Here is an 18,073-nt window from a genome sequence, read left to right as displayed (position 1 = left end):
ACGCTCCCCGGGTTCCCGGGTCCGCCCCGGCCACGCCCCCGGCCCGGCCCCCGTCATCCTGCCCCCGGGCTGCGCCTGCCATCGCCTGCCCGGGAGACGCCTCCCTGCCGGGTTCCCCCCGCCCCTCCGGCGGAAACCACCGCGCTGCCACCCTGCGGAACGCTTAGCAGGACGTAGCTCATGCGCCCCGAGCGCGCCCGGATTTCCTGTCCGTGCCGACCATTTCCGGCGGGGCAATGCTGGCCATTGGCGTGGACGCGGAGGCGGGCTTTGGTGCTCCCAGGTCCCTCCCCACGCGGTGTTTTCTGAGCAGCGAGGGAAGGCCTGGCGGCGACGGCCGAACCCATGGCTGCCGCCGGGAAAGTCAGCACTTTCCGCCTCCCGCCGTTGCCCACGATCCGAGAAATCATTAAGTTGTTCAGACTGCAAGCCCAGAAGCAGCTGTCCCAGAACTTTCTCCTGGACTTGAGGCTGACAGGTGGATGGCTGTCCCCTGCTCCCCGATGTCTCCCTGGGGCTAAGGCCGGGGTCTCGCGCGGAGCCTGCGGGCGGGCGGCCAGGCTCTGGCACCGGGTGTGCAGCGGGAATTCGATCAGGTCCTTCTCCCACTTTCTACTGAAACAGCTCTGCAGTCCCACCCAGGAGACCCGTGCAGTGCGCTGTTTGCTCCTAAGATCCCGATTTAGGGGCGCGTGGCAGTGGGATCGTGGGGTAGTTTTTGCGGAAGCTGAGCAAACCCTCGGGGAGGCAGAGCTCACGCACCGTGAAAGGGGTCGTGCACATTTGGATTCTGGCGCGTTAACACTGGTGTCAGTGCGAGTGCTGACTGTAGATTTGCTTTTCATACGGTTTAAAGTTACCAGAACTTAAATCAGCGCAAGGATTTAATCAGTAACATGTTGCCGAACAAGAGTGTCACTCGTAGGATTCGTTATTTAAACGTTTACTTGTTGAGTCTTTGAAACCCTTAAGGGCGCCAACGCTTATTCAGTAAACGCAGAGTGAACAAGCCATTCTCCTAGCTCCGGGGGATAAAATACAGGGGTGTGCAAGGCAGAGTCTGGCCTCAGGGCGCTTACATTTTGGTTCAGTTTACATTCCCACTCCTTATTTATTTAATAATAAAAAAAAAAAACTAGAGATTTATATATTTCACCAATTTGAAGGGCACAATTTGATGAATTTTGAGAAATGTACACTTAGCCACCAGTCCTATTCCTTGTTGATGTTCTCATCTAAAAGATGAGAGTACAAAAAGATGTGTTACAGATACAGTATGCCCGCCCACTCACTGTTGGAGCACTTACATTTTCATGTTTTGATATTTCATCCTATTTGAGAAGAGCAGTAAATCATACTCAAAAAATTCCTTTTCCATGAAATGAAACATAGTCCACAAAACCACATAGACGCCAAACCCACTGCCATCGAGTCGATTCCAACTCATAGCGACCCTATAGGACAGAGTAGAACTGCCCGATAGAGTTTCTAAGGAGCGCCTGGTGGATTCGAACTGCGGAACTCTTAGCAGCCGTAGCACTTAACCACTACGCCACCAGGGTTTCCAAAACCACATATAGAATGTTTTATTTTTTGCACGTGGAGACCTTACTCTGGAGCATGAGGTTCAGTAAAATAGTTTAACTCCACTTTAGTTTTCTCACCTTTAAATTAAGGAGGGGTCAACTAACCAAAAAGAAAAACCCAAATCCATTGCCGTGGAGCCGATTCCCACTCATAAAAAAAAAAAACCCTATAAACAGAGTAGAGCTGCCCCCATAAGATTTCCAAGCCTGTAATCTTTAGAGAAGCAGACTACCGCATGTTTCTCCCACGCTGGTGATTTCAAAACACCGACCTTTAGCAGCCAAATGTTTAACCACTGCGCCACCGGGACTTCTTAGGAGTTGACTACAAGGTCTTTAAAAAGTTACCAGTCCCAGTTGCAATGGAATCCATGCCAATTCATGGAGACAGGTAGAATTGGGGTCCATAGGATTCAGAAGTACATCACCAGGCATTTCTTCTTAGGTGCCTCTGGGTGGGTTCAGACCCCCAACCTTTTGGGCTAGTAGTCGAGCACTGAACCATTTGCACCACCCAAGGACTCCTTTGAAAAGCTATACACCTCTAAAATTCTTGAATTCGAGTAGTAATCAGTGCCAGTCTTTTTGCCTCTCGTTAGCTACATTCTAGGTATAAAGTACTGTTCTGGTGGCTGAAAATATAGGTGTTTGTAGTTTAAAACATTTTTTCACATACTTTTTCTGTTGTGAACCTTCATTCACCCTCAGGAGTAACAGTTCCAATATCTAGATACTATTATCTGCTATGGAACCAGAGTGAAGAGAGATTAAGAGACTTAGATGAGAAGCTCAGGCTGGGGCAGAGCTGAAACCCAGGCTTCTTGATTCCATAGTGCTTCTTTGATATTCACTTGTATTTGAATGTGCCTGGGATGTTTGGGGGCAGAGTCCCTCCTGCCTACTGTGGTAGTTCTCCATTTTAAAAAATGGAGAATATGAACTTTGCTCCTTAATAGCTGTACTTGATAGATCGTCGCTGTTCCCTCTGAGAAGCATTGGGCGGTAGTGGAGCAAGGATTGGCTTTAGAGGTATGTCGACCTGAGTTGGACTCTCTTCTCTACTTTCTGGGTAACCTTGCAAAATCAAACAACTGACAAAGGAAACAAGTTAAATTGGGATGGTAGTTCTTGTAACAATTGAGAGAATGTATGTGAAGCACAAATGGGTGGTCAATGAATGTTAATTGCCTCCCTGCACCCATTAAAAGACAAAACTATTTTTGGGTGGTTGAGAGACTGGTTTTGCCCTCAAGTGTACAAAGGTGGGTTATCGACAACAGAAGCGAAGTGGGGACTGTGCAGTACTCAGTGGGCACTGCCAGCAGTGGGGGTGTCTCCAGTGGCTAAGTTCCCGCTCTCCTGGGAGGCCCAGTTGCTGGGTTTTAATCTCTCACAGCAACAAGACTAGCTCCTTGTGCGTTGTTTCAGGATCGATGAGTGGTTGCAGTGAATCATCAATACTCTGCTTTTATATGATTTCTTCTATAAGGTGTGCTGATTTGATTCATTTAAAAATCATTTACCATGTTAACATGCATGTTTGCAAAGCTTAAAAAAAATCTCCACTGCTAACCTTAACTTTTTCTTGAAAATGACCGTGAATCCCAAGTCCTAAGGGGCTTGTGGTCTAGCAACTTGTTGCTGTTGCCATATTGACTACCAATTGAGGTGTCCACAGGTCAAAAATGGAGGCTGCCAGAACTTTTTGCCTTGGCATTTCTAACCAGCAGCCTTGAAGATTCTGGATGAGAAACCAGTCTGACTTATTCAGATGTTTGATGTTCTGCAACTGTAGAAAAATGGTGCATGTTTCTTTCTAGGAATTGCTTGGTTTGGTGAGAGGACAGATGGAAAATACAGTACTAGGTAAATGTATGCTAAGGAATTTTGTCATGATAACCCTATTTTTGCGAAGGGATTGGTACATTTCAGCGGTGATTGTGGTAGAATGTGGAACGGGTACTGTATGTTCTTTTAGGTTTAGAGTTACATAACTGGGTAAATGTTGTATATAAAGAATTACTTGGCTGGGTATTGGCTAATAAGAATTTTTATGGGTTATTTTTCTTTTCAAATTCCATACCTTGAAATTTTCCAAGGTGTTCAAGATAACTGAGGCCTGTTTTCTTTTCTCTAGATAAAATTGTGAGGAAAGCTGGCAATCTGAGAAATGCATATGTTTATGAAGTGGGCCCCGGGCCGGGGGGAATCACAAGGTCTATTCTCAATGCTGATGTTGCAGAACTCCTGGTGGTTGAAAAGGACACTCGATTCATTCCTGGATTACAGGTGAGATACTTAAAATGCCTTCTTTTAGGAGGCCAAAACTGGCTTTAAATGATTCTTAACTTCAAGGTGTCCAAGGATTCTGTAAGTTACTTGTCAAACTGCAGGTCTCCAGTTCCCATCTAAGAGATTTTGATTCTGTAGTTCAGCAAGGTCTAGAATCTGCGTTTCTAACTTCTGCAGGTGATTCTGATGTAGATGGTCTACTGAGCACAACTTGAATAAACCCACTCTACACATTGATGCTAAATGATTCAGTTGTTTTTTATGGGAATCCGTTTTATGTTATTTACTAATAGCTGTGCATGTCATATTCGTTTCCTTCAAAAATAAATAAAAAATCATTTCCTGAATAAGAATCAGTACAAAGCTGGTTCCTAGGAGGCAGAGTTTCAGTACAGTAAAACCTACGAAAGCCAGAACCTGTGTAAGGTGGACACCTGTCAGAGAAGGAAAACTCAAATATTTTCCACTAAAATGAGCGCAAGAAAAATAGTAAGACTGCACCCTGTCAAAGGCAGAAAACTTGCGAGACCCTGAGAACAAGGCCGTCCTATCAAGTCCCGGCTCTCACAGGTTTCACTGTATATCTCTACTGGCCAACTTTTGCATTCTCTCTGACGCCACGCATTCCCCTCCTAACGGCACTTCGTGTTTCTCTGCTGAGCTTAGTAATTCACTGCAGTGGCACATGGAACTCACAGACCGTACTTACGATTATGTGGTTTATTAGGGTAAAGGACCCAACTCAGAACTAACAGGATACAGACAGGCAGATATAATAGGATGCGACTCAGGAGAAACTCAGGAGCAACATGAAGAGGTACTCAGGTGAGGTGTGAAAAGGTCCCCAAGTGAGTGGCACATCTGTGCTTCAGGAAGCTTCATTTGGCCTCAGTGTTTTGGACTCTTATCAGCCGGTCCACACATGCTTTGTTGGTTACCAGCTGGGCTCACAGACCAGCTCCTACTCATCAACAAACCCTCAGGTGTGGCCACTGGAGCCCAACTACTCTAAGAGTTATTTCACAGAGGCCAGGGATAAGGCCAGTGCTTAGAGTAACTCTAAACCCCACATAAAAAATGACAAATAATGATTCAATTATTGGCGTAACTTTTGAGAACTTACACAAGTGAAAGAAAAGACCATATGCTAGCCTCATTGAGGGACACTAACTGTTAGATTTAGGTTTTTTTTTTTTTTTTTAGTGTAACTTTATTTTTTAAGTTTACATTCATTACATTTGTGTTTAGTTTTATTTATCTTGTTCTTAACACACACAGCAAAACAGACACCAGTACAACCTTTTCTACGTGTACAATTCAGTGACACTGAGGACATTTTTCAAGCTGTGCAACCACTCTCACCCTCCTTTTCTGAGTTATTCCTCCTCCAGGAACATAAATTGACTGCCCCCCCAATTTCCAGTGCTGTTGTCACTTTGATCCCATATAGATAGTTCTTAAAAGAGCATAATGCTCAAGGCAGACATTTTTTACTAGCTAAGCTAGACTATTGTTCGGTTTTAAGAAGACTTTAGGAGATATTTTTGGCTTAAGGTTTAAAGATTATCTCAGAGCAATAGTTTCAGGGGTTCATCTAGTCTTCATGGCACCAGAAAGTCTGGAGTCCATGAACATTTAAAATTATGTTGTGCATTTTTCCCCCTTTTGATCAGGATTCCTCTCTAGAATCCTTGATCAAAGTATTCAGTAATCATAGCCAGGCACCATCCATTTCTTCTGGCACTTATCTCATGGCAAAAGTAGCAGTTATTCATGGAGGTAATTAGCCACACATTCCATTTCCTCCTCCTGTTACTGACTCTCCTTCTTCCTCTGTTGCTCCAGGTAAATAGAGACCAATTGTTACGCCTTGAATGGAGCCCTGATTGAACAGTGGTTAAAGTGCTCAGCTGCTAACTGAAGGGTTGGCGTTTCAAACCTGCCAGCCACTCTGCAGGAGAAAGATACAACAGTCTGCTTCTGTAAAGATTTACAGTCTTGGAAACCCCATGGGTCAGTTTTACTCTGCCCTATAGGGTCGCTATGAGTCAGAATCAACTCACTGGCAGTGGGTTTGGTTGTACCTTGGATGGCTGCTTGCAAGCTTTTAAGACCCCAGGCATGACACAATGGAGGTAGAACAGAAACAGTAAACAAATTATTAGGCCAGTTAACTAGGATGTCCCATGAAACCATGACCCTAAACCTCCAGACCAAGGAATCAAATCCCATGAGGTGTTTGGTTGTACATAAAGTCTTAGGCATTCTTATAAGAGACTTTGTAAAGAGAAGGAGTAAAGTTGAATAACTCTATGCATACATTTGTGGTGAAGTCTGAATGAAACAACACATGCATCTTTAAAACAGCAGGTACCGTCATTATGTGGGAAATATTTGAAGCCACTGAATATGATTCAACTGGAAAAGAGTGAGGGGGTTCATCGCTGCCCTTGCTCAGAGGTTGACAATGGATAACATAATAAGCTTATTGTGATCTTCTCTAAGGAAAGAAGTGAAATGAATAGGTGTGAATAGAAGGAGACAGATGGAGATTTAAAATAAAGAACTTATATTTTTAAAAATTTGGCCAACAGTCAAACAAATTATATCAGAGGTGTTATAAAAGGAATTCTTCATGGAGGGCAGGTTGCCCTTAATGACTTAAGGGCCTTTGTTAGATTCTTCTGTAATATTAAAACTTAAAAGAACCCTTAGCCTCAGTCCAGATGAATAGCTGGGTAAGTACAACAGAATAATCAAATACTTCACATTATTGCTCTCCTGCAAGAGGACAAATTGGTTTTAAAGTTAGTATATTCTAACTTATGTTCAGCTTGTCGTACTGTGGTGGCTTGCATGTCACTGTGATACTGGAAGGTTTGCCACTGGTATTTCAAATACCAGCAGGGTCACTGTTGGTGAATGGGTTTCAGTGGAGCTGACCGACTAAGACAGACTAGGAAGGAGGACCTGGCAGTCTGCTTCTAAAAAAATTGGCCAGTGAAAACCTTATGAATAGCAGTGGAACATTGTCTGATATAGTGCCAGAAGATGAGCCCCTCAGGTTGGAAGACACTCAAAATATGACTGGGGAAGAGCTGTCTCCTCAAAGTAGAGTCAACCTTAATGATGTGGATGGAGTCAAGCTTTCGGGACCTTCGATTGCTGATGTGGCATGACTCAAAATATTAAGAAACAGCTACAAACATCCATTACTAATAAGAAGTTGGATGTGCGAAGTATGAATCTAGGAAAACTGGGAATTGTCAAAAATAAAATGAACACATAAAGATCAATATCCTAGGCATTAGTCGGCTGAAATGGCTCAGTGTTGGCCATTTTGAATTGGACAATTATGTAGTCTACTGTGCCAGGAATGACAGATTGAAGAGGAATGACATTGCGTTCATCATCAAAAAGAACAAGATCTAGAAGTATAACACTGTCAGTGATAGAATAATATCCATACCCCTACAAGAAAGACCAGTTAATAAGACTACTATTCAAATTTATGCATCAACCACTAAGACCAAAGATGAAGAAATTGAAGATTTTTACCAACTTCTGCAGTGTGAAATTAGTCAAACATGCAATCAAGATGTGCTGATAATTACTGGTGATTGGAATGCAAAAGCTGGAAACAAAAAAGAAGCATCTGTAGTTGGAAAATATGGCCTCATTCATAGAAATGATGCAGGAGATTGCGTAATAGAATTTTGAAAGACCAATGACTTCTTCATTGCAAGTACTTTTCTTCAACAGCTTAAACGGCGACTGTATATTTGGACCTCATCAGATGGAATACACAGGAATCAAATCGACTACATCTATGGAATGAGTTGATGGAAAGGCTCAGTATCATCAGAACAAGGCCAGGGGCTGACTGTGGAACAGACCGCCAGTTGCTCATAGGCAAGTTCAAGTTGAAGGTGAAGAAAATTAGAACAATTCCACAAGAACCAAAGTACGATCTTGAGTATATGCCACCTGAATTTAGAGACCATCTCAAGAATAGATGTGACGTGTTGAACACTTATGACTGAAGACCAGACGAGTTGTGGAATGACATCTAGGACATCATACGTGAAGAAAGCAAGAGGTCATTAAAAAGACAGAAAAGAAAGAAAAGACCGAAATAGATGTCAGAAGAGACTCTGAAACTTGATCTTGAATGTTGAATAGCTAAAGCAAAAGGAAGAAGTGATGAAGTAAAAGAGCTGAACAGAAGATGTCAAAGGGTGGCTCAAGAAGACAAAGTATTATAGTGACATGTACGAAGACCTGGAGATAGAAAACCAAAAGAGCAGAACACACTCAGTATTTCTCAAGTTGCAAGAACTGAAGAAAAAATTCAAGCCTCAAGTTCCAATATTGGAGGATTCTACAGGGAAAATATTAAATGATGCAGAAAGCATCAAAAGGAGATGGAAGGAATACACAGAGTCACTGTACCAGAAAGAATTGGTGGACATTCAGCCATTTTAGGAGGTAGCATATGATCAGGACCAATGGTGCTGAAGGAAGAAGTGCAAGCTGCACTGAAGGATATGGAAAAAACAAGGCTTCAGGAATTGACAGAATACCCATTGAGATGTTTCAACAAACAGATGCAGTACTGGAAGTGCTCACTTGACTATGCCAAGAAATTTGGAAGACAGCTACCTGGCCAACCGACTGGAAGAGACCCATATTTGAACCCATTCCAAAGAAAGGTGATCCAACAGAATGCAGAAATATCACACACAAGCAAAATTTTCCTGAAGATCATTCAGAAGCGGTTGCAGCAGTACATCCACAGGGAAATGCCAGAAATTCTAGCCGGATTCGGAAGAGGATGGGGAACCAGGAATATTATTGCCGATGTCAGATGGATCCTGGTTGAAAGCAAAAAATACCAGAAAGATGTTTACCTGTGTTTTATTGACTATGCAAAGGTATCCAGCTGTGTGGATCATAACAAATTATAGATAACCTTGCAAAAAATGGGAATTCCAGAACAGTTAATTGTGCTGATGAGGAACCTGTACTTAGACCAAGAGGCAGTCGTTCAAACAGAACAAGGGGATAAAAAAAAAAAACCCACTGCTGTTGAGTCGATTCCAACTCATAGCGACCCTATAGGACAGATTAGAACTGCCCATAGAGTTTCCAAGGAGCACCTGGCGGATTCGAACTGCCGATCCTTTAGTTAGCAGCTGTAGCACAAGGGGATACTGCGTGGTTTATAGTCAGGAATGTGTGTGTCAGGGTTGTATTCACTCTGTGCTGAGCCAACAATCCTAGAAGCTGGGCTACAAAAAGAACGGGGCATCAGGATTGGAGGAAGACTTATTAACAACCCACAATATGCAGATAACACAGCCTTGCTTACCAGAAGTGAAGAGAACTTGAAATACTTACTGATGAAGATCAAAGACTACAACCTTCAGTATGGCTTATACCTCAACATACAACAAAAGTCTTCACAACTGGACCAATAAGCAACATCATGATAAACAGAAAAAATATTGAAGTTGTAAAGAATTTCATTTTACTTGGATCCGCAACCAACACCTGTGGAAATAGCAGTCAAGAAATCAAACAACACCTTGCATTGAGCAAATCTGCTGCAAAAGATTTTTTCAAAGTCTTAAAAAGCAAAGATGTCACTTTGAGGACTAAGGTATGTCTGACCCAATCCTCAATGTTTTCCATCGCCTCTTTTGCTTGTGGAAGCTGTACAATGAATAAGGAAGACTGAAGCAGAATTGATGCCTTTGAATTGTACTGTTGGTGAAGAATACTGAATATACCATGGACTGCCAGAATAACAGGTAAGCCTGGCTTGGAAGAAGTACATCCAGAAAGTTCATTAGACGTGAGGATGGTGAGATTTTGTCTCATGTACTTTGTTATTGGGAGGGACCAATCCCTGGAGAAGGACATCATGTTTGGTAAAGTAGAGGGTCAGCGAAAAAGAGGAAGACCCTCAACGATGTGGCTGCAACAGTGGGCTCAAGCATTGCAACACTTGTGAGGATGGTGCAGGACAGGACAGTGTTTTGTTTAGTTGTACCTAGGGTTGCTGTGAGGTGGAATTGACCGGACGATATCTAACAACATGGAGGGTGCCTAACAATAACATATCCTGAATACTTGGTTAAGTATGAATGTAACAATGTTTTCTTTCTACTGGAACTGAGAAAATGTGTTTGAAAATCTAGAATGTATGCACATGTCTGATTTTTTTTTTAAAAAAACCAGTGATTTTTTTCTTATTATTTTGTTATATGCAGATTTTATGCCTTGAGAAGTATATATTATTTAGTTTGCCTAATTTTCCAGCCTTTAGTCACAGAGTTGGTTTCAGATTTCTACCTACATTTTGGCATTGTTACATAGTGTATATTCCATGATCAGATGTGGAATTTAATAGCAGTTTTTGCTTTAAACTGCTTTTTTAAGATCTCTGTTGGCGCCAACAGTTAAGCGCTGGACTACTAGCCAAAAGGTTGGCAGTTGGAACCCACCAAGGGGTGCCTTGGAAGATAGCCTTGTCAGTCTGCTTCTGAGAAATTAGCCATTGAAGACCCGTGAAGTAGTTCTACCCTGACACATAGGCGGTTGCCATGAGTTAGAATCAACTCAATGGCAACTTTCTTTTTTTCACTCTATCAGTCATCTACTTATGTATCTAGTATAATAGCTGACTAGATGTGTCATTTACTAGTGAAAGTGAATAATTGTATGTCACTTATTAAAAAGTTTTATGCTTTTTTTCCTTAATGTGAAGATTAATTTCGAGGTAAATTACTCTGCAGGAAATGTATATTTGACTTCTCATCTGTGTCAGAAGAAGCAGCAAAATTAATCCTTTGTCTCTTACATGCAGGAAAGGAATTTGCCTTAAAAAGAAATGTTAGGTAGTAAAATATCAAATAGACTCCTTTTTCCTGTAAAGAATCTTTCAATATGTAAAACCACTTCGTTTTAGACGTACTAAATTAACCATAAAACTGAGTAAAGGCCGAAGGAGAGCCATCTGTTTTAAGGATTCCATCTTAGTGATTTCTAAGCTAATAGAATGACTATTTTAAAGAAATTGTAATAATTTATAAAATGTCTTCTAGCTAAAAGTGTATCGTTTGTAGCTTAATTCTGTTCTTACAATATTATCACGGGACAGCTTAGGGGAAAGAATGGCTGTTGAGAACATGTAGGTTTCACTACCACCACACTGTAAGGATAAGAAAGCATGTCTGTGATACGTGAAAGTGGTGTAATACAGTGTTGCGGTCAAGAACGTGAACTTAGGTTAGACTGCCTGGGCTTGACTTCAGGCTCCACCATTTACTCCAGCGTGACCTTGGGCAGGTCACTTTATCTCTCTGTGCCTGTTTGCCCAGAGGATTGGGATGAGGATTAAATAAATGCCTGACAGTAAGCTCTCAATGAATCTGAGCTATAAATAATCAGTTGAATAATTAATTGAACACTTCTGGTAAATAAGGATTGATCAGGAGACTGTAAATCTAGAAGGAGGCATAGGAGAAAATCACGTCATTTCTTTGGAGCAGTAGAAAATCCACAGTGACACATGGGGTCGCCATGAGTTGGAATCAACTCAAGGGCAACAGGTTGGTTTTTGGTGGAAGCGTTGGAGCTTTCTCTGGCTCATCAGTCTAGCAGTGGACACCTCGTTGCTCAGGGTTCCTTCTCTTAATGCTGTAGCATTCTCCTGTGGCTGGGCATTTCTAGGATTTTGGTTTTTTTTTTTTTTTAATTTTTTGTTGTATATTGCTGTTACAGTTTTATGACTTGGGAGGATTCTCTATGGCCTGGAAGGGAGTGAGGAGATTTCCTGACTGCTCCAGGACTTGAAGCCTGGATAGGTTCTTCCCCCATTCCTGAATTGGAGACAACGTTAAAAATGATCTGTTTCCTCTGAATTCTTCACTTTTTTTTTTTAAGTTTTATGTTTTAATAATAGCAAATATTTATGGAGAGCTTGCCACACTAAGTACTTTGTTTTACAGTTTTATTGAGGTATAATTGATATCCAATAAATGCACGTATTGAAAGTATACAGTTCTCTGAGTTTGGACATGAAGCGTAACTGCATGAAACCACAGTCAGGGTCGTGACATCCATTCCCCTCAGGATTCCGCATGTTCCTTTGTAATCTCCCTATCCCCAGACAACCACTGATCTGTTTGTTGCTGTGTGTACATGCAGTCATATAATATGTGCTCTTTTTTGGCCTGATGTCTTTTGCTGAGCAAAATTTTTTTGAGATTCCTCTGTGTTGAGGAATTTATCAATAGTTTGCTCCTTTTTATTACTGTATAGTATTCAATGTATGAAAGTACCCAATTTGGGAATCCATCTACCTGTTGATGGACATTGGGTGGTTTCCGGTGTTGTGCTATTACACATAAAGCAATTATGGACATTCTCGTGCAAATCTTTGTGTAGATACATACTTTCATTTCTCTTGGGTAAAGACCTAGCAGTAGGAAGGCTGGGTCTCGCAGTAGGTGTGCGTCTAACTTTTTACAGAACTTCCCAGTTGTTTTACAATGTGCCGTAACATTTTACATTCCCACTGTGCATGAGTTCCAGTTGTTCACACGCTTGCTCACCCTTTAATCTTAGCCGTTCTGGGGACTGTATGAGGAGCCCTGGGGCACAGTAGTTAAGTGCTCCGCTGCTAATCCAGGAGGCTGGTCGTGGACGCCCCCCAGCCACTCTGCAGGAGAAAGCTGCAGTAGTCGGCTTCCGGAAAGACTGTTGTTGTTGTTAGGTGCCGTGGAGCAGGCTCGGACTCACAGCGACCCTGTGTACAAGAGAACGAGACACTGCCCGGTCACACCATCCACACAATCGTTGTTATGCTTGAGCCCATCATTGCAGCCACTGTGTCAATCCATGTCATCGAGGGTCTTCCGCTCTTTCATTGACCCTCTACTGATGTCCTTCTCCAGGGGCCGATATGGACTTTTTTTTTTTTTAATAACTAATGGTATTAAACATTTTTTCAGGTGTTTATTTGCCATCCATATACCTTTTTTTGAAGAATTGTTTGTTCAAATATTTTGACCTTTTTTTTTTTTTGTCTTATTGTTGAATTGTAAGAGATCTTTGTGTAGTTTAGATACAAGGACTTTGTCAGATAGTGTTTCGTAAATGCTTTCTCTTCAGCTGTGGATATAGCCTTTACATTTTCTTAACACTTTCTTTTGAAGAGCAGAAAATTTTAAATTTTTATGAAATGCAGGTGATGAGTATTTTTTCCTATATTTGGTGTTTTTTTTGTCTTACTTTTAAAAAACTTTAACCCAAGATCACCAAGAATTTCTCCAGTGTTTTCTGAAGTTTTACCTTTTACATATAAGTCTGTGATAAATTTTAATTTTTTTTTAACACCATTTGTTGAAGATATCATCTTTTCTTCATCGAACTGCCTTGGCGTTGTTGTAGAAAATCAGTTGATCATATGTGTTGGTTTATTTCTAGATATCCAGTTCTGTCCCAGTGATCTCTAGGTCTGTCTTTTTACCATTTCCAGCTGTATTAATTACTATAGCGCTATAGTAAGCCTTGAGGTCAGTAATGTAAGTCCTCTAACTTCATTCTTCTTTTTCAAAATTGTTTTGGCTGTTCTAGGTCCTTTGTATTTCTGTGTAGTTTTAGAATTAGACTGTTTCTATTTAAAAAAAAAAAAAGTGACGGGATTTTGATTGCTATTGGGTTGAAATTATAGATTAATTTGGGGAGAATTGACTTTTTAGTGGTAGAGTTTTCTGATCTATGAATATGGCATAGCTCTCCATTTATTTAGGTTTTAATTTCTCTTGCCAGTGTTTTTTAGTTCTTAGCATACAAGCCTTATACATCTTTGTTAAATTTATACCTGAGTATTTTATATTTGTGATGCTATTGCACACTGGTTTTTTAATTTCAATTTCTGATTGTTTGTTGCTACTATATACAAATATAGTTGATTTTTGAACATTGACCTTGTATCCTGCAACCTGCAAAACTCATTTATTAGTAGCTATTTTAAAGATTCCTTAGGAGTTTTTACATACATTATCATGTCATCTGTGAGTAAAGACAGTTTACCTCCTCCATTCTAATCTGTTAGCCTCTATTTCTTTTTGTAGTCATATTGTACTGCCTAGGACTCCAGTACAATGCTAAATAGAAATGGAGGAGTAGTCATCTTTGCCTTGTCCCTGACCTTAGGGGAAAAGCATTCAATCTGTTACAGTTGAGTATGATGTTAGTTGTAGGTTTGTCCTAGATTTCCTTTTCACGTTGAGGAAGGTCTCTACTGTTCTTAGGTTGCTGAGATCTTTTTGTTAATAATGAATGGATGTTGGGTTTGCACAAAGGTTTTTAAAGTGTGTTAAAATAGTCATATGTTGTTGTTGTTTTTAGTTTCTTAACGTGATGAGTTATCTCGATTTCTATAATGTTAAACCACCCATCTAGAATCTATAGTGATGTCACCTCTCTTGTCCCTGATATGGGTCATTTGTGTCTTCTCTCTTCTTCTCTCGTCAGTCTGGCTACAAATTGTTCAACTTTATTGATCTTCTTAAAAAAAAAAAAAAAAATCTTTATTATGGCCTTCCTTCTGTTTACTTTGGGTCCAATTTACCCGTCTTTCTCTAGTTTTTTAAGATAGAAGCTGAGGTCATTGTTTTGAGGTCTTTCTTCTTTTCTAACATAGGCGTTTGAGTGTTATAAATTTTCGTCCTTATACCGCTTTAGCAGGATCCCACAAATTTTGATATGTTTTGTTTTTATTCTATTCAAAGTAGGAGCCCTGGTGACTCAGTGGTTAAGGCTCGGCTGCTAACTGAAAGGTCAGAGGTCAAATCCACCAGCTGCTCTATGGGAGAAAGATGTGGCAGTCTGCTTGCATAAAGATTACAGCCTTGAAAACCCTATGGGGCAGTTCTGTGCTGTCTTATAGGGTCTCTCTGAGTCTGAGTCTATTCAAAATACTTTCTAATTTTCTTTTTTAAATTTTTTGAGATATTAGACTTAAAAAAATCTTCAAATGAAGTTCAGAATTCCCATATAACCTTCAGCTCCAGTTTCCCATTTGGTTCCTTATTTGATTTGTGAGTTATTCAGAAGCCTGTTAGTTTGCACATTTTTTTTTTCTGATATCTTTTTGTAATTAATTTTTAATTTAATTCCAATTGTCATCAGAGAACATACTTCACATAACTTTAATCCTTTTAAGTTTATTGAGGCTCGTTTTATGAATGTTTTAGAATATGATCTATTTTGGTAAACATTCCTTATGCCCTTGAATATGCATTCTGCTTTTTTTTTTTTTTTTTTTGATGGAGCATTCAATAAATTTCAACTAGGTCAATTTGATTGATAATTTCTTCCAATAGGTAGTAAGAATTATGTAATTCATTATCCTGATCATGAGAGCTGACAATCACTATGATTATTAGTTCTCATAACGTACATATATGCTTCTCCCTTCTTTTCATGGTTTGGTTTTCTATTTATTCTTTTATAGCCTTATTTAATGAATACCATTTAATCTGGCTGAAATCTCTTTTTGGAAGAATATAGGATTGAAAACTAAAATAAAGATGATAGAACAATTTCAGTGTATGTAGAAAATACTCCTTTGGCTATAATCGAGTGCATGCGTTCATGGTCAAGTGTACCTTGAGCACATTGTGGAGTGAGACCTCCAGGGTTTTGAAATGTAATGGACGCACTAGTGTTGCTGTTAAAGGACTATTGTAATGATCTTTACCATTCCCCGGATATCATTGTGGTGATGAAAACATTTTTCTCTATTACTGGTTGATTAGAAAGTCTTTGTGTCTCTTTGCTGGAATATCATTTTAGGTGTTTTAAAACCCAGTTGCTGTTCAGTCAGTTCTGATTCATGACAAGATGTTATAAAGGCTATTTATTGTCTGTAATCACAGTATCAATTTAGTTTGTAAAAAAAAACCCAATAGCACTAATTTATTCTTTTTTTTTTTTTTTTCATAATTGCTTCAAGGGCTTCATATAAAGCTATGAAAGGGAGAGATCAGACTACGAAGTTGTCAAGGAAGAGGTAGACCTTTTAATGGATGGGAGGGGTTGGGTTAGTCATTGACTAAGGTTCAAGCCTGAAAAGGAATCTACAAAAAATATAATAAAAATACAACTTTAAAACTAGGAAAAGGAAGGTAAACCCCTTTTATATCAGTTTTCTGGTATGCAGTTGTGTCAGTGTGGGAAAAATTAACATTTCAAGGATGGTTAAGTTATCAGAGCATATAAATGAATACATTGTTTTATTTGGTTTTAGTCCTAATTAGTAATTACTTAATTACTTGCTATATACTGACATCGTGAAACATAAGCTTTTAGTTCTGCCTTTCTGTTTTTGGTATGCTAATTTGTTTTAATTATGTGAAGCATAATTATAGAAAAAAATTCTAGAGTTCTCCATTGATAGTAAATGCTGTCATTAAATACCCAGTTTTTATACAGCTAGAGCCTGTCCCATAGAGAGCTTTCATTTTTTTAATTTTTAGTCCATTGAGGTTATTATGTTTTCTAATATTTATTGTTTGGAACTCATCAGATTAAGTTTTAACAAGTCATGGTAATTTACAATAATCTGTAAGAACATTAATACCAGAGGTAGGCAATTATTTTTGCTACATTACTGTGGCTAAACATATCAAACTAAATGATTCCTAAACTTACAATGTTTAGTCTTTTGTAAGTATAGGCGTTTCAGCTATGTATTTCTGCAACATAATTAATTATATAATTCTGTCCGATTTATTAGGGAAATAAACCTGCAGGTTTCCTGGCCCTGTAGATTTGGGGAGCCAAATATCTCACAGGCTAGCAGAGGAAGTCTCCAGCTTCACAGAAAGCAGAATACCATTTGGTCATTCACTTATTCATTGACTTACAAATATGTGTTAAGCACCTGCTGTGTGCTAGATGGAAACCCTGGTAGCATAGTGGTTAAGAGCTATGGCTGCTCACCAGAAGGTCAGCAGTTCAAATCCACCAGGTGGTCCTTGGAAACCATATGGGGAAGTTCTACTCTGTCCTGTAGGGTTGCTATGAGTTGGAATCAACTCGACGGCAACAGGTTTGGTTTTTTTTTTTTAATGTGCTAGGTAAGGAGCCCTGTTGGCCCATTAGTTAAGCTCTCATCAGCTAACCAAGCCAAAAGGTCAGCAGTGGTTCAAACTCACCCCTACTCCAAGGGAAAAAGATACAGCAATTGTACTCTGGCCTTTAGGGTTGCCATTGAGTCCAATGTCCAGGTTTTCTTAATGTGCTAGGTAGAGTCCATGGGTGGCACACATGGTTAAGTGCTCAATCCTAACTGAAAGGTTGGTGGTTCAAGTCCACTCAGAGGCACCTTGGAAGAAAGGCCTGTTGACCTACTTCCAAAAGGTCAAATCTTGAAAACCCTATGGAGTGCCGTTCTACCCTGCACACATGGGGTCGCCATGAGTCGAATCAGCTCAGCAGCCAGTCGTTTGTTAATCTATTTGAATATACTTAAACTTTTTATTTTATTTTAAAAGCTACCAAAACAAAAACCAAAAGGACAAAACACAAAAATAAACACAATAGCTCTATGTGCTAGGTAGATACTGTTGTAGCTGCGGGAGATAGAAAGTAGGTAAGAATCAGCTGCCTCTAAGGTGCATATGTCTCTGCAGGGGAAAGACACCTCTGTATACATAATTGCAATACACTGTGCTGTAAGTGCCCTTACGAAGCCTGTGCAAGGTGCCCTGTGACACAAAGGCAGGACTAATCACCAAGCTGTGTCCCTGCTCCAGCTTTTCCGCTCTGGCATCTGTGATACTTCTTTCCTTCTTCCTGTCAGTTGCCTGAATTAGGCAAGGGGAGACTGTTAGGAGAGGAAAACCAGCTTTAATTGAGCCAGAGAAGTAGAACTAAGGAGTTCTCAGGGCAGAAGTTCCCTCTGAGCCTGTTGACCATACGTGTATGTAGCTCGAAGGCAAGTTCTGGAATGTTGGGGACCAAATTGGTCCCAGGTTCTCTGAGCTCCTGAGCTGAGAGTTAATGCAGGGAGAGGGTCTCCCTCCTGCCCTTGTAATCCACATCAGCGGCAATGTTTACTCCTCCTGATCGTATCTGTCCATCTCCACTCTTGCATTTTACTCTTCGTAAGCTCA

At 40.3% G+C, this 18,073-nt stretch overlaps 1 protein-coding gene across 2 annotated transcripts in view; it reads left to right on the top strand.

Annotated features, from left to right (window-relative positions):
* Positions 1-288: 288 nt before the first annotated feature.
* The window catches only part of TFB1M (transcription factor B1, mitochondrial), a 64,746-nt gene continuing 46,961 nt past the window's right edge, over positions 289-18,073 (top strand). Inside the window, exons 1-2 of one of the 2 annotated variants that reach the window (XM_023545745.2) lie at positions 289-478; positions 3,724-3,875. In XM_023545745.2, coding sequence (XP_023401513.1) covers positions 346-478; positions 3,724-3,875 — 285 coding nt within the window. In that variant the 5' untranslated portion in view covers positions 289-345. The remainder of the gene's footprint in view (positions 479-3,723; positions 3,876-18,073) is intronic. The other variant, XM_003404263.4, reaches the window with a different exon arrangement.

The sequence above is a fragment of the Loxodonta africana genome, chromosome 1, assembly GCF_030014295.1.
Source record: "Loxodonta africana isolate mLoxAfr1 chromosome 1, mLoxAfr1.hap2, whole genome shotgun sequence".
Classification (NCBI taxonomy): domain Eukaryota; kingdom Metazoa; phylum Chordata; class Mammalia; order Proboscidea; family Elephantidae; genus Loxodonta; species Loxodonta africana.
This window is presented reverse-complemented; position numbering and strand designations above follow the sequence as displayed.